The 25,381-nt window shown below is 36.3% G+C and overlaps 1 protein-coding gene across 1 annotated transcript in view; it reads right to left on the bottom strand.

Moving 5' to 3' along the window:
• Window positions 1–683: 683 nt before the first annotated feature.
• Window positions 684–25,381, bottom strand: part of DNAAF11 (dynein axonemal assembly factor 11) — a 58,258-nt gene continuing 33,560 nt past the window's right edge. Inside the window, exons 14-18 of the mRNA XM_054059243.1 lie at window positions 21,613–21,678; window positions 19,998–20,067; window positions 19,014–19,109; window positions 12,161–12,246; window positions 684–2,195 (exon numbers count right to left, since the gene is read on the bottom strand). Coding sequence (XP_053915218.1) covers window positions 2,009–2,195; window positions 12,161–12,246; window positions 19,014–19,109; window positions 19,998–20,067; window positions 21,613–21,678 — 505 coding nt within the window. The 3' untranslated portion in view covers window positions 684–2,008. The remainder of the gene's footprint in view (window positions 2,196–12,160; window positions 12,247–19,013; window positions 19,110–19,997; window positions 20,068–21,612; window positions 21,679–25,381) is intronic.

Here is a 25,381-nt window from a genome sequence, read left to right as displayed (position 1 = left end):
ACTGTTGAGGTTTCTGCGTTAAGTTTTGCATTATACAGCACTTTCAAAGAATATATCATGAACCTGAGTATGTGCTGAGGGATATTATGGACACTATTTGAACCTAGACTGCTACTTAAACAACATATTTTAAATGGAGTTTTAATGATTCAGTTATAAATGCAGCTTATTAATTTTGTACCTTAAGGATGAAAACTAGATCTAACCACAAAATATCTGTTGATTCTTCCTGAGTTGAATTTGCTTGCTCTATTCCATTTGACTAGAAGGAAAAGCTGGTTTGAATCAAAGGCATTTTCTTTCTGCAGGACCAAATGAAATCTTGCTTTACAGAAAGCCAATTTCAAATCCATTAATCCATTAGCAAGGTAATGCAGGTCACTGAGTTTGGGGTTTTTTTGGTTGGAGTTTTTCTCTTTGAAATAATGTTGGCCTTAACATTGGTAAAAAAACAATTACCTTTTTTTTCACTATGCTATTGAATACTTATTGTTCAACTAACAGGTCAAAAGAGACATTAAAGCACATATATATCCTTAAATCAACTATTTTGTAGACAACAGAGCTAATGAGGCTTAATTTCCTCTGGTTTTATGTAATATGTCCCCTACATATTCCTTTCAACAACAAGCCAACCCAGAATTATTTGTTGTGACCCTCCTTCTGCAAAATTTCACTGTCTTTTTAATATTCACTTTTTTGTTCCTTAGTAACTCAAGGTCTAACCATATTTTCTAAATATTTCCCACACTCTCCTCAGCTTTCCTCTTGGTTCCCAGAGCCCTACCATCATGACTTCTGTTTTCATTGAATACCACCTAGGCAAGAAAGATAATATCTACAAAGAGTTCAATTACCAACATGTTTATTAGCTGAGTGGCTACTGTCAGAACACCTAATGGCTGAGTTCTCTATTCCCAACAGCAGCTGCATCAACAGAGTCACTTTTTACCATTCAGTGATGGTTTCCAGTATATTTAGAGGAGCTGTGTATTTCTGTGAGATTCCTTTTACATCAAATAGGGTGAAAATAACAGAAATGGCATCCAAAGCAGAGCTAAGAATGATGTTGTGCATCGTTTTATCAGGAAACCAGGCAAAAAAACCCAACCAACCAACCAAAAAAAAGAAAACTAAAAGAAGTTTGGTCTTGCCAAATTGCAATAATTTTCTCTTTTAACTCAATATACATTTGTCCTTTGATGCTGCATGTTTCAGTCATGGGGCAATCCAGAAGCTGATGGAAAAAATATGATAATGGAGTCTCTTGTTGCTAAAAATGGGCTGGAAAGCAGGCAATAAGCTCATCCTAATCCAGCTGCTCAACCTTATTTCATCCAACACCTAAAAATTAGCCTTCATATTTTCAGGGGATGCTGTAAAACATGGAATATTTTAGAGTAGCTGCATGAAGATAAACAAGAATGGTCTGGTTGATTTCTCCCAGTTTCTCCATGGTGCCATATCTGAGACACTGTGTTCAACATTATTCTCTAAAAAAAATCTTAAAGGAGTGGCATTGTCATACCACCTCTAGAATCCAGGAGCTTTCCATTATGCTGGAAAATTCACTGATGTATGGCAGGTTACAGCAATGAGTATTTTTACTGTTGTGCTTTGTGAAAAAGAAAACACTGAAGGAATAGATAGAAGTATTCGCTATCTTCAACTTATTGAAAATAATCATAAATCTTGTAGCAAGTGCTTTCTTCCTTCCTTCTCTCTTTTTCTACAGTAATATATCTTTCAAGCTAGACAGTAAATTCTTTGAAGACATGACAACGTCTGATATATGGCTCCTATTCTGACTTACTAAATAAACAGCCTAGAAAAAAAGTAGTTATATAGCAATATAGTAACAGAAAAGTCTGCAGAGATCACAGGCATAACAAAGTTATTCCTAAGAAATGTAATATTTCCAACTTCAGCTACATAATACTTTATGCATAGGGTCATGAAAACAACTCAGGCACACATGCCACATGTAGAAGGACTAGTTAAGAATGTTTCAAATTAAGGGAGGAACTTCTTCATTATCTTCAAGATCAACACAACTCTTCCTAGTCTCTGTAATCTTCTCTGCTTGTAGCCTAATAGGTCCCTGTCCAATTTGTTCCTTTTCTTGGACTATCTTTGTCACATCAGGGAATGAATATTTACTAGGATCCACTTCTAATTTCTCAACTTGTCCGCTCCTGGAAGAGGGAAATAAATGGAAAAAAAAAAATTTCACTGTCAAATATAATGGAACAATTTTGGGTTCCTGTTTATAAACTTGTTTACTTCAATGTGAGAGTTATTACTGAGTTCAATTAAACAAGGATTGAGTTCTTGGAACCTGAAAATTGATTGCCATAGAAAACTGTGTATAAACACAGAAAAGTACTAATAAAATCTTAGATTTTGTACAAAGGAATAGTTAGCCTGCAAACATCAAAAGTTAATTTTTTGACATCTGTAATTTGCTTTATATCATTACATGGTGATTGCTGGTATCACATTAGAAACGGTTGGCTTTTGATGCAAGACATAGGATTTTTAGCATAACTATTTATTTCATTCTTTTTTCTTTCTGTTCCTTCACACAAGCTGTCTATTAATTTCTAGGTGACAGATTCATTTTTGGGATGCTGAAATACTTTCATTTAGAGAGAAAATGTATTTGTACTAATTTATTTGCTTTTCTCAGCTAATTCTTATGTTTTGGCAATATGAATGCTCACTATGTTTGTAAGAAAGAAAAAGAAAAATAGATGAAATAAGAAAGGTCAGAGTTATAACCAAATTTCTTAATTTTCTTGCTATTAAGGATATTATTTTGTATCACATTTTACAGTCCACACATTAAGGCATCAAACAATAACCAAAAATTTGAAATATTATTATACTTTCAGTCTTGCAGCTTTAAAGACACCGTTCTTTTCTAATAAAGGAATTTAAGGATTAAAAGGAAAAAAAAATCTAACCTATTTTCAATTTGTAATTTTTACATGAAAAATGGTAAAACTAAAATTTAATTGTACAATGATGTTGTAAATTCTGCAAATTCCAACACCGGTTGTACATCTTTGTAATTTTCATTTTATCTTGTGTGCTTCTTTGTGTCAAGGTTCCGAGCCAGCATTACAAAAGACACTGCATCACCTCAAAGATGTGAGAAAAGTATATGTTTACCCAGGAGATCAGAAAGGCTTATTAGGACCAGAACAAATGAAAAGTAGCAAAGTCAATGAATGAAACAATGCATTTCTTGGGTGACAAAACAGGTAATGAAAATATGTAAATAAAGGATATTAAAATATTTTTTATTGAAAATCACTACTTTCAATTCTTAAAATAAAGAAAGAGTTTTGCCAAGGAGCTTCTGAATTCTGCCAGTGTTTCTCCATCAGTGTTCTGTGGGATCTGAGCAGGCATCCAAGCCCATATCCATGTGCAGGATCTCTGTCCCAGTGGAGGAGTGATGGTGAGGGGTTTACCAGAGGCTTTCTCCTCTTCTTCTATGCTAGTGCTCAGGAAAGCATTACTAACAGAAGAGGCTCTTTCTGCTTTATGCCATTAGATTTTTTTTGTGCTTTGGGAGTTATTTGCTTATTTTTACTGAGTGGAAAATGACCAGAGAAACACCCTGTTTTAATAATCTAGATAGTCCAAAAAGCAGCACAAACAAAAACTACTCTGAGGAGAATTTTATAGGTAATGAAGAAAGATAGCATGAAAACTCTTATTTCTTTACCCTGAATGTTCTTTAATTTATAAGCTAGAATTTTTTTTTCTTATACTACACAGTTTAATGAAATAAGAGTGGATTCACTCTGTGGTAACATTCTATAAAATGTTCATTCCCAAGAGGTAAGAGATATTTTTGTTTCCTCTATAGTTTGTGAAATCTGCTGTGACCTGGTATCACTTTATCAATAGCTGTTGAGGAGATTCTAAAGAGAGCACACCCTGTCCTGAATATCAGTCTAATCACTAATCTGAAGCATCTCTGAGAAAGCTAAATAAGCATAAAGGTAAAAATTAATTACCCTCAGTTTGTGCTTCCGTCATATGATAGAAAATATTTGCCTTGATTTGAAGTATTTTGGTAGCGACATTTTACATTTGTTCAACAGCTCTAAAATTGTACAAATTGCTAGTCATAAAATATAATAAACCCTATCAAGTTTGAATAGCTTATTGCTTAGTAGCAGAATAAACTTCAATACACCAGAAATGAATAACAGTGAGTGTCAGAAGTAACAATCCCCATTAACAAGCTATGAAAGGATTATACGCATCAGGCATTCTCAAAATTTAATCAGCACATGTCATCTAGAAGTGTCTATCAGCAATAGACAATACGGAAGACTGAGAATCAGTCACAGGTGGGATTTTTTTCAACAAAAGAAGTGAAATTTTCTATACTTATATGCACACTATCAAATGTTCTACACTTGTTTAGTAAAGCTTCATAGTGCTATCTCAGCTACCGTGATACAAGTATTTGGCTGATGACAAGATTCAGTTGTGCTGAAGTCAGTACAGCTAAAAAACATACAGCTGCTGCAAATCTGTTCCTCACATCATGTAATCTATGCAAAGAGAGGCTGAGTAGTCATGATTTCAACATTAACCACCTGAAAATTTTTAGAAGTTTATTCAGGCAATCTAAACATTTAATTCAATCTAGCAGAAAAAAAAAAAAAATCTTATTCCTGAAGCAACAATAAGACAACAGTGATGAAAACTATAAAACTTCTTGCAGGCTCAGGTACAGCACATACCTGGAAATCTCAATGTTTGCAAATTTCCAATTTCAGGTTTTAAAGAAAATTGAAATTTACAGTTTCTGGCACCAATACCTGATGCTGAGGGTTCTCTGCTTAAGGGAAAATTATGGTCTAAAGATTAGAGCACCATACAAACTGAATAATACTGGATTAAATCCTTAATTTTTTCTTGCCGTTTTTCCCCTTAGATAGGCTATTTCAATCTCCACATAGTTCAACAATCCTTTTAAAAAAGAAAATCAAAAGACTTCACAATAAATAAAGTCAGTCCTTCCATTCTGCAAAACTATAGCAGTCTGCTGAACAATCTGGAGTGTCACAGAGCACATATCTGATAATTTGATATTCTTTGATAATTTACACTTTTGTTCACGCAGTTCTTAATCCCCACATTTGATATTTTAATGATTTGACAGTTAGATTTCCCTGTTTCAACTTCTGATTTTTCAATAAAATTTAGATTGCTAAAGATTTATCATACATTTGATCCAGAATATAAGTGATTTTGACATTTGATTGAAAGTTTCCTTTCTGGCACCAGGATTTCTAAACATATTTACAAGTGATAACTGACAGCTCTGGAGAGGCACTTTTTCCAGCCTTCTAACATTGTGAATGAAACAGCACAAAAGCCTTTGTCATCTTAGAAAAATACTGATAAACCCTTTTCTTGAATAAGAAGATAAAGTCATTTCAGTATATGGAATTATATCTTATTTGAGAGTGTTTAGAAAGAAAAATCTTTATGTATGTTACAAATTGATGGTGAATGTCAGATGCTTGCCATACTCTGGTCTCAACTTCCAAAAATACAGGCTTAGAAAAATCTACTAAGGGATGTAAGCAAATAATAATTGTTTTATAAATACCTGGAATATGAATATTTCTTTCATTTCATAAGAAGCCTTTCAAATCTGTCTGCATAAATGTAATGTGAAATGAACCTAAAACTGGAGTCTTCAGAATCAGTGGATCATCAGGAAGATATGAAAACACAATGGCTGGTGGAATCAAATTAATTTTTCAAGGACTAAACTACAATCAAGGAGAACTAACAAATCATTAGTAAAAAGCTATGGTAAATAAAAGGCTGATGATATCTGGGTCATTCTGTTCTAAAAGACACATACATTACATGAATAGGATTCATCAAACTATGCACTTATATAATACTAGCATCCAAGTTTCTGAAAATTAGAGAGAAAATCATAGTCACTTCGATATTTTGAATTTCACAGTTCTGAACCTCTTTTTCACAATTGCTTCAAGATGCCACATTTCAAATTGACCTTGTCTGTTAGGAAGAAATATACTCCAACACCTGCAATATGCAAATCAATACTGAATTTCCAGGCCTGGCTATAATACCATCTTTTTTCACTGCTTGATTAATCCAGGAAAATAAAAAGCACTGTTAAAAGCATCAGTCACAGTGGAGTCCCTAATGTTTAATCATTAGGTAATCTTATGCTGAAAACATCCTTTATACAAAGAGCTAAGATTTTGTTTACAAAGTTATGGAAAATTACAAATACACTTTAAAGTCTGTCTCGCCCTCTGACTTTTGTCTTCATCGTATATGGACAATTGGAGATGAATTAGATGAACAATATTCTTGAGAATGCTGTTCTCCAGAATGGCATATTCTTGAAGTCTCGTCACCCTTATTAGAGTCATGAATTAACAGATGCCTCTGTGTGTGCAAATTAATTTTCAAATCACTTCTTAGACATCCCACCTTTTGTTCTCCTCATTAGTCAAATTATAGAGATGTATACACTACATTTTGATTTAGCTCCAGGCCTCTATGAGAATGCAAATTAATCTACAATTTAAGATTGAGTAAAAAGCCTTTATATAATATATTGCTTAGACACACCTGATTCCACTTTGTTTAAGAAGTCAATTGAACTACAACTCTTATGGTTCATCCTTTCCCCGACACTGTAACTTGCATTGTAATAATTCTCACTTTCTTCTTGACAGCTAACAAACTATGTAGTCTGAAAATTGTATTCCTGCAAATCTATTAAACTTTCAAGATTTATGATGTACTTTCACATATTTATAGAAGGTACACATGACATCTCAATAGAATTGATAAAGATTTGTCATTTGTGATCTTTCCAATGGTTTATTCATCGTGTGTGCAGGCCATACTTCAGATGCACTTAGCTTTCTTCAAGTTAAAATATTTGTGCTCCATTTAGGCACAGAAATGAAGGTGAATTTGGGTTTTGAAAGGTCACATAAATCCTCTTGCAATTCTTTCAGGATAGTTTGTCCACAGCTCCATTCAATTTCTGACCTCATATTACCTTAATTTCTAGTCTTGAGGAAATTGTTCATTTTGTTCTACTGGATTTCTCTTTGCAACATGAAATTCTCTTCTTCCAACTTTTTTACAACTCTATCCTTCCCTACTGTAGAAATGTAAAACTGGGAAAGATATCCAGCCATTAAGTCTCTACAAAGGATGGGAGTTTTTCCACAATTCACAAGGATCCTTTCAAGGATCCACATTAGGACTTCTCACTCCCAAAGAATGATTCTTACATCTACAAATTTCTCCCCCAGATTTGTTCTTTGCATCTTCTCGATCAAAATGAACCATCCTAAATCGGTGTCATCTGGTAAATCAGACCTTCGCAGTATATCTCATCTTCAGCAACACTGTTACATCCCAGGTGAGACAAATGTGGTATTTTTTAATTAAACGGTCTTTTTATCTTTGCTGGTTAATAGATGGAATAAAATCCTCAACTAAAAATAAAAACTTCTCCAAGGAAAGTAAATTATTCTTTTTCATCACTGTGAAACTGAAGCACAAAAATGTTTTGTTAATGAGTCTTATGATGCCGGATTGGCTAGAAAAAGGTTGGAATCAAAATCCAATACAGTGATTAAAAACATCCAAGTTTTTTGGTCTTTAGTTCAATATAACTATTGAATTCCAGGCACTTTTATATATTTGATGGCTTTCCGAACTAGTGAATTTTGGCTAGTCTCCATAACCTATTCAAAAGCATTACAGGTGCACTAGCAGACGGTGGACATTACAGCCGACTATGTTTTTCTTTTGTTCTCCCCTTTCGAATCCAGATGAAAAAAAACAACCCAAACCAAAAAAACACACCAACCAAAAACCCCAGCAACCCTCCAAAAGCAATAAAGTACATACTGCTAGTAAGAACTGATTCCAGTAGAATGCAAGTCAGATTTTTAACCTAATGCATTACACAGTATTTTCTATAGCACCTCCTTGCTTAGTCAGCCAGGGCAATGTTACTTAGCTAAGAGGAGAAAGACACAGCAGTCTGACTTTCAATGCTTGAGCTATTCAAACAGAATACACCTTTACCTTACATTCCTAATCTCATTATAAAAGATGTATCATAGACTAGAACTTGCTGATTTGTTTTTAACTCTGCTTTCCGAAGTACCCTAGAAATTGCTGTTCCATTCCTTAGTCTTTTCAAATGAATCCACTATCTGGCTGTATCTCTCAACATCTATATGTAAAGATCTGAGGCTTTGAGCAACCTGAACTAGTGGGAAATGTCGCTGCCCATGGCAGAGGGGTCAGAACTAGATGATTTAAGGTGCCTCCCAACCTAGACTATTCTCAGATTCTCTGAACAAAAAAAAGGTATCTCTCACATATTCCTATGTATCCTTCTTATTTTTCTTTACTGGAGGAATTAAAGTGTTTATATATTTACATTTAGAGGCATTTTGAGATTTATTTCATTTTTTTCTTTTCCAACATGTTAAAGGAAGAATAGTCTAAAGCTGAGGGAACAAGACAAAGGCTATTGACTTTATGTAACTGTTACTCTTAAAATTTCCAGTATGACTTCAGAAAGGTGAGTTCCTACCTCTGTCTGAATTTCACCTAAGCAGTTGTGATGAACTCCACTTCTGCACATCACAGATAAATTGTGAAGCCAGTCATAGTAAAGAATGGCATATCAGCTACTACATTAATAGATGCTTTGTAAGTGTAAAAAGTCTCAAATTCCTCTCATAGAATCCTGTCTGTTTGAAGGTCTGAAATCCAGTTTTATACACATTATCTTACATAATGATAGTATCATCATGTAATCTAGCTAACTAGAGTTAAAGAGTCTAAAGCTTAAAGAGATTTAAAGCACTACATTAGAGCTTAGCACATTACATGTCTGACAGCATTTAGCTAAGACATCTGCAGCTGTCAAGTGTAATCACTGTAATGAATGTTCTTCTGTAATCTAAAAGACTATTCAGTGAATTTTTAACATCTGGCTAGTCAGCGACTTTTTGACTAAAGAGGTCAAAACTTACTATTTTTAGTAAGAACTCTAATTCAAAAAACTTTTTACCTACTTCTGCCTTCATAATATAAATTCCTGTAATATTTTAACAATAAAATTTGTACTTTTCCTTTAAAATACACAGTAAAAATTTTTTTAATTAGTTAAAACTGCATTGAAACGTAAGTTCATGGAGTTTCACTATGCCCTGGAATATTTTTAGTCCATCAGGTAGCAGGAAAAGGGACTATTTCACATTATTACTTCCATTACTTCCATATTTCCATTACTACTTCTATTTAAACATCTACTGTGTAGCCAAAACTAAAGGCACACAGAGCGTCCTGAGGACATATATATTCCTTATCCACAGTTTGCAAACTCTTCTGCTGTTTGGCAGAATCCATTTGGAAGAGAGATAATGTCAATTATCTAACAAAGGAAGATGTAGTTTTCTCCATGAAAAAAAGCTAAGACTTTTTTTTAAACTGATTTCTTTTAATGCACTTCTGTGGGAAAGAACGATAGAATAGAATCATAGGACAGTTTGTGTTGGAAGGAAGCTTTAAAGGCCATCTAGTCCAACCCCCCTGCAGTAAGCAGAGAGATCTTTGACTACATCAGGTTGCTCAGAGCCTCGTCCAACCTGACCTTGAATGTTTCCAGGGATGGAGAATCTATGACCTCTCTGCTCAACCTATTGCAGTGTTTCACCACCCTCATCATAAAAATTTCTTACTTATATCCAGGCTACATCTTCCTCTTTGGGTTTAAAACCAATGTCTTTGTTCTGTTGCTACAGGCCCTGTTAAAAACTCTGTCCCCATCCTTACTATGAGCTTCCTTTAGGAAGATCACGATAAGATCTCTCTGGACTGTTCTCCAGGATGACAAAAACCAACTCTCTGAGCCTTTCCTTGCAAGAGAAGTGCTACACCCCTCTGACCACTTTTTGTCCTCTCGACTTGCTCCAACAGGTCCATGTCTTTTTTGTGCTGAGGACCCCAGAGTTGGATGCAGTACACCAGATAAGGACTCATAGAAGCAGAGTAGAAGGGGATAGCCACCTCCCCCAAATCTGCTGGATATGCTTCTTTTGATGCATCCCAGAATATGGTTGGCGTTCTGGGCTATGAAGTGCATGTTGTCTCATGTCCAGTTTTTCATCCACCACCTACAAGTCCTTCTCAGCAGGGCTCCTCTCAGTCCTTCCATCCTCCAGCTTGTATTGACACTGGAGTTTGCCCCAGCCCAGGTGTAGGACCTTGTTCTTGACCTTTTTGAACCTCATGAAATTCATGAGTCCATTTCTTGAGCTTAGCAAGGTTGCTCTGGATGGCATCCCATCCCACAGATGTGTCAACCACATCACTGAGCTTGGTGTCATCTGCAAAGTTCCTGAAGATGCACTCAATCCCACTGCCTATGTCATTGATGAAGATATTAAACAGTACTGGTTTCAGGACAGTCCCTGAGGAACACAGCTTGTCACTGTTCTCCATTGGGACACCGAGCTGTTAACCACTACCTTCTGGATGTGGCCATCTGATGAATTCCTTAACCACTAGAGACTTCACCCATCAAATCCATATCTCTCCAATTCAGAGGGAAGGCTGTTGTGGGGGACCATGCCAAAGGCCTTAGAGAAGTTAAGATAGTTGACATCTGTAGCTCTTTCCTTGTCCACTGATGTAGTCACACCATCATAGACAGTCACTAGGTTTGTCAGGCAAGACTTGCTCTTGGTGAAGCCATGCTGGCTGTCTCAAATCACCTCCCTGTCCTCTATGTGCCTTAGCATAGGTGCTAGAAGGATCTGTCCCATAATCTTCTCTAGTACAGAGGTGAGGCTGACAGGTCGTTAAGTCCCAGGGTCATCCTTTCTTCCCAGTTTTAAAAATAAGTGCAAAGTTTCTCTTCTTCCAGTCATCAGGGACTTCACCCGAGTGCCATGACTTTTCAAATATCATGGAGAGTAAGTATCCACCATTTGGTCTGGACCTTTTAAAAATATTTTAAATACTCCATAATCAAGATGATGCACTGTTACAATCTGTGCTGCCTAAGAAAAGGGTACAGTTCTTGCGGATCATTGGCAATCTCAGTCACCCTACTGTCTTCTGAACATGCAGGTCATTTAAGAAAAGAAGTCATGACTGATCTTCATTAAAAATAAGAAATAAAAAGCAGAATTGATGACAACAGACTCTTGCAGAGCTATTTTGACAGTGTCCTAAATATTGAGACCAAGAAGAATATCCATAATCCATAATGCCATTTTTTAACTAACTGCTTAGGCTTTCCATCAACATCCAACCACAATGAAATCAAACAAGGAAACAAATGCAACATTTTAAATATAAGCAGAAAAATGGCTTAACAAACTTTTTCACCACTATATCTTATTCTGAATATCATTGTCTATAGCAACAGGAAAAGGAAAGATTAAAAGATATATCATATTTGTACCTAGATGAGGTGTTCATCAACCCTGTTTTCTATCTACAGGAATGGCAAGTAACACTTGTTATGAATAAAAACAAAATTAATGTATCATTGATATTTTCTTGCTCCTGGCAGTCATTATCAATAAGATTTCAAGAGCTGGAGTTTACAGCACATGTAATAGCATGAATCTATGTTATAAAATCTTGCAGAATTGCTTTTTTAACCTGTTTATTACTGCAGTAGCTCACTCTGTATACCAGCAAGCAAATACATTCATGAGAGACATTCAAAATCATTGCTTTCCAAATGGTTTTCAGACTTGGGTTACATAGCAAAGAGCTCTGCAGAGGTAATTCTCAGCAGGTGATTTGGTTTTAGTGTGTACCAGTTTAATAAACTGAATGAACTGATCGAACAAAACAAATGGGCAGAAATAAGTACTTTTTTGGCTCTTTTTTGGAGCAGATCACTTTATACTAGACAGGCCATTAGTCTAAAGCTTTTAAACAGTGTTTTAATCCATACAAATCAATATTTTCAAAATTTCAGCTATATATATAACATAATAAAAAGCAAATATTGTGGTATGTGAACAACAAACGGACAAAAAAAATAAAATTAGTGCAAAGGAAAAAAAGGAATTACCTTTTTGCATATTTTTGCAGTGCATTGCAGTCAGAATCTTTAATTGAAGTTGATACTTTTTGCTTAGCCAGGATTATTTCTCTAACCTAAAATAAAAATAGGCAGAAAAATAAGTCTCATAAAAGTTGATGTTTATAATCACAAGAATTTACATAATCTCTCAAAAATAGAAATATTAAAAGATTCTGAATAAATTTTCTCTTATGACATTTGCTCTTTCTGTTAGATATTAACACATGCATTAGGCAATTCTATCCAAATAATCTGAATGGCCTTACAGTCAAATATATAAAAGAGAATATATATATATTAAAAAAATCAGTTTTATATCTCTATTTGTGCTTAAATGTATGCTGTCATATTTAGTAACATGTCAATAAAGAACATTACTGATTTTTTCCATAGCTAACAAACATGGTTCATGATGTGCCTCCCACTTGCATTTCAGTTCTGGTGTCCATGTAGTTCAGACATCTTTATTAAAGAGTCTGCTGCAATCTGGAATTCTCCTCACTCTTTATAAAAAGGAACGAGTAACCACAAACTCTCTCAGCTCCTCTGCTAAAACAGAATTTCAAGTTCAAAGTCCAAGTGTGTTCCCCTTCTCAAAGAAAACATTTCCATCACCATTCTTTGGAAGACACGGCATTGGCAAAAGGGTATCTCTTTCTCTTTTCAGCAATATCATGGGAGAGGCAACCCTTTGAAAAGAAGGAAGAGAACAGGAACTAAACTAAGCAGTTCATTTGAATGAGTATATCTTAGTGCAATCAATTTGAAATTAATCCGTTCCAGATGCCCAGTAAACCTAAAAATGTCAATTCTAAAATCTGCGTGAAATAAGGCAGAGCCTGTAGCTTCCATCATTCATTTCTGAAATCCATTGTGAAGGGGCTGATCCCCTCTGATTCTGTGTATACTCTGGGGAAGGAAAATCTGTTTCTTTGGACCTTTCCTCTCTTCTCAGGAGGTCCTCCAGTGTTCTGTTCTTTTAACAAGAATTTATTCCTTTGATCCCCTTTAGATTTATGTTCCTTACTTTAACCTCAGAGCTCATCATCAAGAAGGAAGAGGAAACTGGCTGATTCTGCAATCATCAGAAAAGGCTTCCTTGATAAGTGATCCTAGTACTTAGGAAAGGGTTAGGATTTGCCTACTAGAACATCTATTATCAATTATCAAAAATTGTTTGACATGGTATCTCTTCTGCTCAAAAGATGTCCTCCTAGCTCGGTTCAAGAAAAAAAAAAAAAGGGTGATATTCTCTATTTTCTTCTTTTTGAAATACAACTCCATATGTAATAATGGTATGTGAGCTTCCTCAAGCCAGTAGCTGATTGTCCATCTCCTCATGTTAGTTCAAATGAGGATAACTGTTCTGGAAAACAGAACTGTCATAGCTTCAACTGTGGCCAAAAATAAGACTTACAGTTCAGTAGAAAGATAACTGCATGAAATGTAAAACCTGTAGTATACAGGAAGATGGACTAAATTAATATAATGAAGCTTTCTGATTCTCTGAAACTATTTCTAATAATTGCTTTAATCAGAAAATAGGGAGGAGAGCCCTTTTAGAATCCTTATCAGAGACTTCTACAAATGAACATTTGAGAAAACAGAAGGAATATGTGAAAACAATATTTTTAATCTTTTCAGTCCACATTTTTTTCCTGCAGTGGCTTTCTTCTTCTAGAACGGGAATTCCACTAAGTAACAGAGTTTCCCTGAAATGCATTTGTTCTAAAGGATGGATAGATTTCTAGAGTTCCATAGTCTCCACATGCCTTTGACAGTAATGAAATATTACAGTATTTACCATACCTAGATAATGAGAATTATATCATGAAATGCTATTGAATAACCTTTACACTAACATGCATAATATATACCACTCTTATTTTTGAAGTAATTAAGGACCCTAACTCTCATTGATCTTTGAGTTTCTAAATACCTTTGAAGGCCCAGGCAATACAAAGCTGTCAGAATTAATTTGTGACTGCTTATGTGATAACAAATACATTTAAAAGTCCAAATTTTTTTCTCTGATTCACTAAAATAAGGAAAGTGAATTTTTAAAACATGACACAGAATGTCTCAGAACCTTAAATAAAAACTGCTTGCTCATAACACTGTTTTTTGATGCTGTTTTTCAAACACTAATTAAAACGCTACTAGTGTTATCTACTGACGACATTTTACCAAATCACTGGTTTAATATGACAATTTTTGTCAGTCTGTTACGTAAACTTTCAGTTTTTAACTTTCCTGCATCATCTGCAGAGATAACACTGCTAGAACATAGAGGTTCAAAGTTTAAAAAGCTTCATGTCACAAATATTATTCCCAGAAATGAAGCCTGTACAAAGTAGCCACTGTCAGCTCTTCACTCATGCAAAATATCTGTACATACGATTATCACAATACAAACACTACACTTTAAAAGTGTCACTATATAATTTCACTGAATGTCATGTCCTTCAGTTTGTTTTGATGAGAATAGACACTGCCTTAGAAAGACACTTATTCTGCAGTGATTTACTATTCAATAAATAGCACATTTAAGAAAAATGTTTCCAGAAAAGCTGGTGGATATGGTTTTCTTTCTTTAGTTCATGTGGAATTTACTGTGAAAGTTCTGTGGTATGCCAAGGTCATTGGAAAGGCAAGGAAAGAGGTTTTGGTTTTCATTGTAAAGGCGGGAAGATGACTGGTAAAAGGTTTAGTAACCTGATCAGAAACTCATTAAAGCAAGTGTAAAACACTGAGTTCAGTTGTCTTTCTGATCTGTTACAGAGAAGAGAGATATATTTTTAGTATAGTATTGCAAGAAGCATAATATAGGAGACTATTTTTAGGCTAATAGAATTTTTAACATTTCAATTACCTAAGGAGTGTACCAGGCCATTCATTTAGTAGCAAATAAATTTATTTTGATAATAATTGTTTATCAGGAATGAAAAGGTTAAATATAGTGCAAAACAGTCATTATGTGTGTCTTATCATTGATACGGCCTGAAAGAAATTGCATGAAATCTGTTTTTATTACCTTACTAAAAGGAATTTGTATTAAGTTGATGCTATCAAATTAGTATTCTCAAACAGTGTTGATAACCTGAGCCATAATGTTCTGGAAGAAAAATATCTATTGTCTTTCCAGTTGTTGCTTATGTTTATACTTTGTATTTTGTTTCCTAGATTACATCCTCTTAATGCCAATAAAATTTGTACGGAGAGAGAACATCTGAAAAGGATATGTATCCCAAAAATATAGTTCGTGCACTCTAATTAAGTCCTGGGGGAAGGGAACAGATTTTGTAACTGTAATGTAGAACAATGAACAATAGTTTTTTACCTGCTATGTGCAATTGCTGTGAAGTAGCATCTTTGGTCAACAAATCCATGAAGTTCACGGGATCACAGACTCACAGAATGGTTTACGTTGGAAGTGACCTTTGGAGGTCTTCTGCTCTAACATCTCTGCTCAAGCAGGGTTGCCTAGAGTTTGTAGCTCAGGACCATGTCCAGATGGCCTTTGAATATATCCAGAGGAGTAGATTCGACAACCTCCTCAGGCAACCTGTGCCAGTGCTCATCTACCTTCACAGTAAAAAAGTGTTTCCTGAAGTTCATCAGGAACCTCCTGTGTTTCAGTTTGGGCCCATTGCTCTCCATCCTGCTATACATCCTCCCTTCAGATATTTATACATATAGATAAGACCCCCTGAAACCTTCTCTCCTCTAAGCTGAACAGTTCCAGCTCTCTCAGCCTTTCTTCATAGGAGAAATGCTCCAGCCCTTTTATCTATCTTTGTGGCCCTCCTCTGGGTTCTATCCAATATGTCCACATGTCTCCTGTACTGGGGAGCCCAGCACTGGGCCCGGTACTCCAAGTGTGTCTCACCAATGCTGAACAGATGGGAAGGATTGCCTTCCTCAACCTACTGGCAACACTCCTAACCAGCCCAGAAAACATTAGCCTTCTTTGGCAGAAGAGGATATTGCCAGCTCATGTTCAGCTTGGTGTCCACCAACATACCCAGATCCTTTTCGTCAAAGCTGCAAGTCTTTTGATCCATTGACAATGAAGATATTAGACCATGCTGCACTCCATTCACGTGTCTCTCCATGTTTCAGATACACAAGTAGCTTTTAACCAGATCAAGACAAAGCTCAGAACATCAACCCAGTTATTGCATAGAGCTTCTGTCTTTTCATATCTCACAAATATCTGTGAATCATGACATTCTGAGATGAAACAGGCTCCAGACCCTCAGGCTAGGTAAAATACATAAGTGCAGCTAAAATGCCAAAGTAGGTGAAATATACAGTTAATAATGGAACAAAGGCAGTTGTCAATCACTATACGAAGAGAGAATATTTATTTTGCTGATTTAGATATGACTTTCTAAGCAGGCAGCAGATTTGAATATATCTCAAGACTCTTCAAAATATTTACATTTTCTAAGGCACTGATCATCCACAAAGAGATAAGCAAGATATATGAGTAATAAAAGCAAATTATGGGATAACAAACTGATAGTATTTAAAATATCCAAAAAGACAAGTAAATAGTAAGCAAAACATTGAGAACAACATTATCCCCAATGGCAAAAGTCAAGGTCTCAGTTTCTTTCAAAGAAAGAAATTAAGGAAAGAATAAGTTTTCACAGGAGTGAATTTTGAACCTTAACAAAGTATGGATGTGAACCAAATGAGTACAAATTTCAGCATTCTTTAAACTCCTGGAGAAACTGCATGCTTGGTGCTAGAGTGACAGTTTGTGATTTAATGACAGGCTGTCCGCGTAGGGAAAGACAGATGGTATGAGACTGGAGTGTAGAATAAAACATAGAAGGTACAGAACCATAAGTGGAAAAAGCCAAAAGCTTTTCAGTTACAGCTACTAGTTGCGTAGTCTTAGAATTAAATCAGAGCACGAAGAGAAAGAAATTACCTAAATAGCAGCTTCTTTTTCAGAAGAAAATGCTGTAATTGATATATCCTGGTAGCTTCCTATGTCCCATCATGTCCCACTGCTCCTGCACAGCAAAGAAACTTAGTAGAGGCTGGAAGGGTAAGGCTAGAACACCAAGAATTATTTTTTTCCATAACTACCATTAGGCAGAGTTACTCTATTTCTGAAAGTCAAGAATATAAGATGTAGTCCTAGAGGCTTTAAGCAGCCCAATCCTCCAAAGGCAGAATGGCAGAAGAGCAAGATACTGAAGTTTATTAATCTTTCCCATCATACAATCCATTCTCATCTCTTCTTCAGAACTCTGCCTTCCTGAAACTTCCAGTTCCCTGTCTGCTCCAAGCCCTTCAGTCCATCTCAGGAACTGCAGGTCCAAGAATTCAGTCTTGCACCAGATGATATCAAATTCATCCTTAAATGCCATCCTGTTTCTGCTATCATTCCACCCGCTATACACTGATACCTGGAGATACCCCTGACACTCAGATTCTTTCTGCCCTTGTCTCCTATTCTGGTTTGTACTGCTGCATCTTCCTTATATTGAAGTCCTAATGCCTCTTTTTTTTTTTGGCATATGTGTAAGAACAGGTAGGAAACATCCTGATTCCACCTTTGATTTTAACTCATTTACTCATAATGTCGTCCCACAAATCAAAATACCATGGTACAGGGTACAAGCAACCTTTACTGAAACCACAGGAAGACACAAGGTGGAGAGGAAATAAAGTGAACGTACCAGTTTGCTCTCATTTACCCTGCAAGAACAGGACTGAGCAGGGAAGGGAGAGAATGCAAAACACACTTTAAGCCAATATGCTTTTACTTGCTGGTAGAATTCTCAACTGACTTGAATCCTGATCAGCATAACATCACATAGGCAAATATCATAGCACATGGGAGATGGGAGAGCACAGAGTTAGGAATATTAGGGGAATATGACTTCTACCCAGGGTTTTTTAAGTGCTAGGGACTACTGTGCAGCAATTTAGGATGAGAGGGAGTGGCCTCAAGCTGCACCAGGGGAGGTTCAGATTGGACATTAGGAAAAACTTCTTCACTGAAAGGGTTATTGGGCACTGGAACAGGCTGCCCAGGGAGGTGATTGAGCAACCATCCCTGGAGGTATTTAAAAGGCAGAGAGATGAAGTGCTTAGGAATATGATTTAGTAGTCGAGAGGTGCGGTTGGGTTTGATGATATCAAAGGTCTTTTCCAAACTAGGGATTCTATAATTCTGTGAATTTTCAATTGAAACCCTATGTTGTCAAAACCCTGTTACTCTGTGACTATATATACTTCATACAGCTGGTTGGTGAATCCTCTCCAGACAGAGAGAGCATGAAGCGAAAATGAGTTAAGCAACCTTGTTCTGATCACCTGAGAAGTGAGACTACTACATCAGCCCTGTCCTAGAACAATAACATAGTCTTCATACATATGTGTGCTACACAAATTTTGAGAAATTGATTTGTTTTTATTATTTCAGAGGTGTAAAAAGAAAGTAGGTAAATTGCTTATTTTCAGTTATTTAAAAAATCCATCTTCTAACACATTCACACAATATTACATATTTTGCAGAGTCTATTTTCATATATAAAGAGGTGATTTTGTTGAAAATAAAAGAAATGCCAATAGTTCTATTAATACTGATTTTCATAACATTCCTTTAAAGGAATCTTAAACCCTAAGGTTTGGGTCTATAGTTAAATTGTATTTCTGGAATATTGGAATATTCCTTCCTTGGAAAATATTTCAAGAAAAGAAAGGCTAGACTGAATAACTTTAGCTAGCCAGCTGTTACCTGTAATTCAGAAACATTCCCAAAGTACTCACGTTTTAGGCATATTTCTGTGATGCCTCCTTAGATTACTTTACATACCTTTGGCATGCTGACAACTAAATGACCAGTTGTTTGTGATCTTTTAGCAGAGCTGCAGTCAGGCTTCACTTCCTCAGGGAGCACAAGCTGAAATGGCTATGAGAAAATATGCGATTCAAGTATATCATACTAAAAAATATTTCCTTTGGGATTTTGGGGGTGGGTTTTTTTCTTAATTTTTTTTGGGGGGGGGTGCCCTGGAGAGAACACATGCAGAAAAATCAATGTCACATCCTTTCATCTTAAGGACAGTATAGGTCTAAATCCCCTCAATTTATACATAGTCTTACTAATCCTAATAAATGATTAGCATGCTAAACAGCTTCTACTTACAAATATAGTCACATGTATATTCCTGAATTGCTATCATTCCTGAACTGACATTTCTAAAGAAGGGTAAAAAATGGTGCTTGACTTACATTAGCAATTAAATGAGAAAGATTATCCAAGCTATTTTAGACATAAAGTAATGCTGAAGTCTTGTTTATGCAGTTGGTATAGTCAAAAATAGGGATTTTGATTTACTCTTTAAGTACTATGAATTTTTTAAAAAAAGGATAATAAAATTAAAGCTACTGAGAAGAGAGAAAACTGGAATGACATTATAAATGCCCTTTCAAAATAATATCCATCCATTTGTTTCTGTCAGTTATAAATTCCAGATTGCGAAATTGCCAAATTCTAGCCTAGGGCAACAAGAAAGCTCTCTTCTTAAGTGAATAATGGTACACTGTTTGGGAGGGGGAAGTGGGGAAATAAGGAGAGAGAAGGAGAGAAAGAGAGAGTGACATTTCATTTCAGGCATTGCATGTCTTCTGGTTAGGACTTCCACAGTTTATGTATGGTCCAAAATAATACAAGTATGGAAGAATGTTTTTTCTGTACACAGTTCATAACTCAAAAAAGTCAGGTCCAGAGTCCACTGAATAACTATGGCAAACATTATCTCTTGATTTGAAATGAATATAGTAAGAAAACACTAACCTTTCCCTTCACCAACACTCGTATGTAAGTTGGCTGGATATCAACATCAAGCAGAGAAGTGTCCAAATGTCTTCAGAATAAAATATAAATCAATCAATTTACAATACAGTCCAGTAAACAAACAGTGCAGACCATATAGCTCTTCAATGATAATTTTGTAGTTTATAATCTACAAACCTCAATTTGAGTTATTCAGTTACATGAAATATTATTAAGATTTAGTCTTTAAAAGAAAAACTTGATCTTCCTGTGTGTTCACACAATATGAATTAAAACAACATTTAAATTCTGTCAAGTCCACCACATTAGTTATAGTAGAACTGCAAGAATTCAAATTCAAAATCTTTGTGGAAAATGAAAATTTTTCCTTTTTGTTAGTTTAGTGCTTTAATATGAAAATTATGAAAATTAATCTAAATTATGAAAATTAATCTATTTGCTATTTTAAATTGCTGGAGTATTTTGTCACTATTCTTTCTGAAAGCTTAAATAGTAAATTTATTATGAATTCTTTGATTTGCACAGAATTTGCTGGAAAATAATGAACAGAAACACTTTACACTCTCTGAAAACACTGTATGTTTAAATTTCAGTACTGCCAAACAAAATTTGTGACCTGTAAAAGCTCCACTTGAACATCTGCCTTTTATCATGTGACACATACAGTCATGTTCCTGTGACATATTGGTGAATGCACAAGCACATCTTGTCTATTTCCCTTCTTTTACAACATTACTTCTCAGGTGAGTTTTTGAAACCTTTTAGTTTGCATTTCTTATAAGTGAGCACAGAATATTACAACATATCCAACACCTGAACAGATTTTCTGCTGCTCAAACAAAAAATTCTCATCATTCAGAAACATGGAGCAGACCTCTGTTGAGGGAAATCATTGAGCTGTAAAGGAATACTACCTGGCATGAATAGGGTTTCTATGGTACAAAACCAGTTCAAGCTTGAATTTAACAAGTTCTTATTTTGGGTAAATAAGCTTGTGGGTTTCCAATCCCTTCCTGAAGTGTGGGCAAGACTACTAACTGCTTAATAGTACATACTATTAAATAGTTGTCAGGTTTCCCTGTCATATCTTGGTTCAAAAAACTTTCTTCCATGTAATGTCCTGGCACAGTTCAGGAAATAGCATGGGCCATGGACTCTTTCCAGTAAGCAAGGGAAGTAGGACAAGGGCTACCCTACTCTGTCTTGGGGAGGATAAGAATCTAACTAGAAGGACGTGAACTGTATTAGAGCACTTACAGGGCCAGAGAATGGCCCAACGCACCATTTTATACAACCCTAATCTGCAGTTGAAGAATGGAAAAGATTTTACATAAGTATAAAAGGACAAGTGTGGAGGAAACCTGTCTGTGGACTGCAGAAAATATCAGTTTGAAAAAGGACTATTAGCAAGTCCTCATTCAGGAGTAACAGAACGGTCTGAAGGGGTTTTGGTTTATTCAGCTTTAGTTCTTTGGCACAGGCACCAGGACTGATTTCATTACTGTGTATGTGATTTGTTTTCCTCTTGGAAAGTTGCCATACAGAGAGAAGTATAATAATGTGTATTGTAACTTAAGAGTGGCAAAAATTAAGAGAAAACAAAAATAATTCTCACCTGTAAACAGCAAGATCCAAGATGATCTGGTTGTTTTCTTCATCATCTTTCAAAGAGAAATTAAGCCTAATAATAATGCAAAGAAACACCTCCAGGATAAATACAATTGGAATGTATAACCAAACATTACAGCACACTTCAAATTCAACTGCTAACAATTTTAGATGAATACAAACATCATTTAGACAATACGTCATATGATCATTTTAGAAACAGTCGCAATTTTCATCATGAACAGAAAAAAACGTATGATTCTATGATTCTATGATTTGAACTGAAGTAGTTCTTACATTTGTTTTCTATGCTTCCCAATAAACCCAGCAGAAAACCAAACAAAACAAAAATACTGATGAAGGTCAGTTAAAATAAAGATGTCTGTTGATGCAGAAAGAGGGACATCTGCTGGTGAAATCTGTCTGCCCTTTAGTATCTGCATAGAAAAAACAGTTCATGAAAAAGCATGAAAATCCTGGAACCAGGTAATTCTAACCTTATCATCTAAAAAAAAATAAAATAACAGAAGCATCTTTGACACAGCAATTAATTTGACGACTATAAATACCTGCCTGAGCATTTCCAAAGTAAAACATGAGTTGCACAATATCCTTGAGTATACAAGCTTTACAACATTTTTTGGAAATGAGACTGTAGATTGTATTAGCTGAGTGTTTGTGATCTGCTGGCTGAAGTCTTAAAATTTTAAAAGGATCTTACTGGTTATATATTGAAAACAACATTACTAAAATTATAAGAAGATCTAGTCTGGACTTACAAGTTCTGCTCATATACTCAAGCATTTCACATCTACTAAAGTAGAGAAAATCAGAAACAACCCCACCTATTAATGAGAAATTTTTTATAAATCAGTTATTAGTATAAAATGAGAGGAGTTTGCTAAATGTAACTTATCTGGAATATTTCAGTGACATTAAAATACTTAGATATTTTGGACTCAAGTAACAGAAAGAAGCTCAAATATTAACAGTTTAGGTGATAACTTTTTCAGCAACAAAAATATTTACAAGGTATACTTTTTAACTCTTTGCTGTCCTGCATCCTGACACAGTCAACTTTCAAGAAAGCTTATGAAGCTTTTAGTTTATGGGTACTTTTAAATGGAAAAGAATACAAAAATGCTTTGTTTCCCGTTCATAATTTTTGTTTCACTGCATTGCTAATTTTGAGAATTCACTAAAACATGAAGGGTGAAAAGGCGAAAATAATCATAAAATTTTCTAGAGAGAAGCCTTATCAGAACTGAGGAAGAAAAATACCCTGTTTTCAAAGGCATACAACCATACCTCTTGCTAACCTTCCAGGAGAACATCAGAGAAGCTTGGACATTGCTAGGGACCTTAGACTTTCACACCAAAGCAAAAACTCTGGAGAACACCATCTGTCTACTCCAGTCTCTTTATTTATGTCTCTCCAATACACTGCCAGATTGCACTGCAAAACTGTGATATTCTTGTGGAAGCCATGAAAAAAACTGCTTATTGATGTGTCTGTACGTGGGCACATCCACAGACTAAATTCTAATCCAGAAACCCTGGGTAACACAAACAAGACTGCTATTAACAGTGTACTCTAGGAGACTGTTTCTTCTGAAAAGATAGCTAGAGCTTTACTGTAAAAGTCTCTGCTTTTTAAAGGCATAATCAAATTCTATTAACAACAAATTTAAATTATTTTAGACTCACTGTCTTTGAACTAGAAAGTTATTGAAAATTACTTTTCAGTCAACACATTTTGGCAAAAAAAGTACATCAATACAATTGTAAGTATCTTCTGGTACATGGAAAAAACATGAGCTCTTCTGCCACTACCTTTAATTTTCCCTATACCTCTGAAAATTATGCACTGATCCAGTAATGTAGATTTTCAAATTCCTGGAACTTGTATGGATTTATGAACTTCCAAGACTGAGAAAGCATTCTTCAAGCTACTGGAAAGTATGTTCTTAGCTTTGATTTTGCAGCTAAATCAGTCTTAAGACAGAAAAACTTGTTCAGAGGACAGCCTCTAGTAGACCCCTTTTTGATCACAGTCTCCCATAGAAGGCTCTTTGGGAAGCCATTTATAAGGAAATACTGCTTGCATTCTCTGTCTTCCTTTGAAAAGGAAGTCTTGATTCAAGTGAAAACAATGGTAACACATGGCTGATATCCCTGGAAACTCATTCCAAAATATTTGAATACCCAGGTGTCTTTGCCAACAACAAAATATAACCAATTTCCCTGTATCACCAGCCTCTGCTGCTAGAGACCTCACTCAGTGTCAAAGGTACTCATTTCACAGAATTTAATACATATCCTTCCCAGTTCTGCCATTTTTACATTGGTCATAAGAGGACAGAATGATTTTGTCCAGAAATACTACCTAGATGTATTTTTCCACATTTAAAGTGGATACTCATACACATTAACTGGCGGATGTCCTTTCCAAACCCCTATCCATCATCTTCCAGGGGTCCTGGCTGACTGGGGAAGTTCCACTAGACTGGAGGCTGGCTGATGTTGTGCCCATATACAAGAAGGGTTGCAGAGAGGATCCGGGGAACTACAGGCCTGTCAGTCTCACCTCAGTGCCAGGGAAAGTCATGGAACAGGTAATCTTGAGTGCTATCATGAAGCACATGCAAGAGAACCGGGTGATCAGGCCCAGTCAACATGGGTTTACAAAAGGCAGATCTTGCCAAACTAACCTGATCACCTTCTATGACAAAATCACTCAACTACTGGATGGGGGAAAGGCTGTGGATGTAGTCTTCTTGGACTTCAGTAAAGCCTTTGACACAGTTTCTCACAGCATTCTGCTTCAGAAACTGTCAGCCTCTGGCCTGGACAGGCGCACACTCTCCTGGATTCAAAACTGGTTGGATGGCCGGGCCCAGAGAGTGGTGGTCAATGGAGTTAACTCCAGCTGGAGGACAGTCACAAGTGGAGTTCCTCAGGGCTCAGTACTGGGTCCAGCTCTGTTCAATGTCTTTATCAATGACCTGGATGAAGGCATTGAGTGCACCCTTAGCAAGTTTGCAGATGACACTAAGCTGGGAGGAAGTGTCGACCTGCTGGAGGGTAGGGAGGCTCTGCAAAGGGATCTGAACAGGCTGGACTGCTGGGCCGAGACCAATGGGATGAGGTTTAACAAGGCCAAATGCCGGGTCCTGCACTTGGGGCACAACAACCCTATGCAGCGCTACAGACTGGGGGAAGAATGGCTGGAGAGCTGCATGGAAGAGAAGGACCTGGGGGTGCTGGTTGACAGCCGACTGAACATGAGCCAGCAGTGTGCCCAGGTGGCCAAGAAGGCCAACAGCATCTTGGCTTGTATCAGAAATGGGGTCACCAGCAGGTCCAGGGAGGTTATTCTCCCTCTGTACTCAGCACTGGTGAGACCGCACCTTGAATACTGTGTTCAGTTCTGGACCACTCACCACAAGAAGGATGTTGAGGCTCTGGAGCGTGTCCAGAGAAGAGCAACAAAGCTGGTGAGGGGGCTGGAGAACAAGTCTTATGAGGAGCGGCTGAGAGAGCTGGGGTTGTTTAGCCTGGAGAAGAGGAGGCTGAGGGGAGACCTTATTACTCTCTACAACTACCTGAAAGGAGGTTGTGGAGAGGAGGGAGCTGGCCTCTTCTCCCAAGTGACAGGGCACAGGACTAGAGGGAATGGCCTGAAGCTCCGTCAGGGGAGGTTCAGGTTGGATATCAGAAAAAAATTCTTCACAGTAAGAGTCATTGGGTACTGGAACAGGCTGCCCAGGGAGGTG

This window comes from Cuculus canorus, chromosome 2 (genome assembly GCF_017976375.1).
Source record: "Cuculus canorus isolate bCucCan1 chromosome 2, bCucCan1.pri, whole genome shotgun sequence".
Classification (NCBI taxonomy): Eukaryota; Metazoa; Chordata; class Aves; order Cuculiformes; family Cuculidae; genus Cuculus; species Cuculus canorus.
Note: the sequence above shows the minus strand (reverse complement) of the source record. Positions and strands in the feature narration are given on the sequence as shown.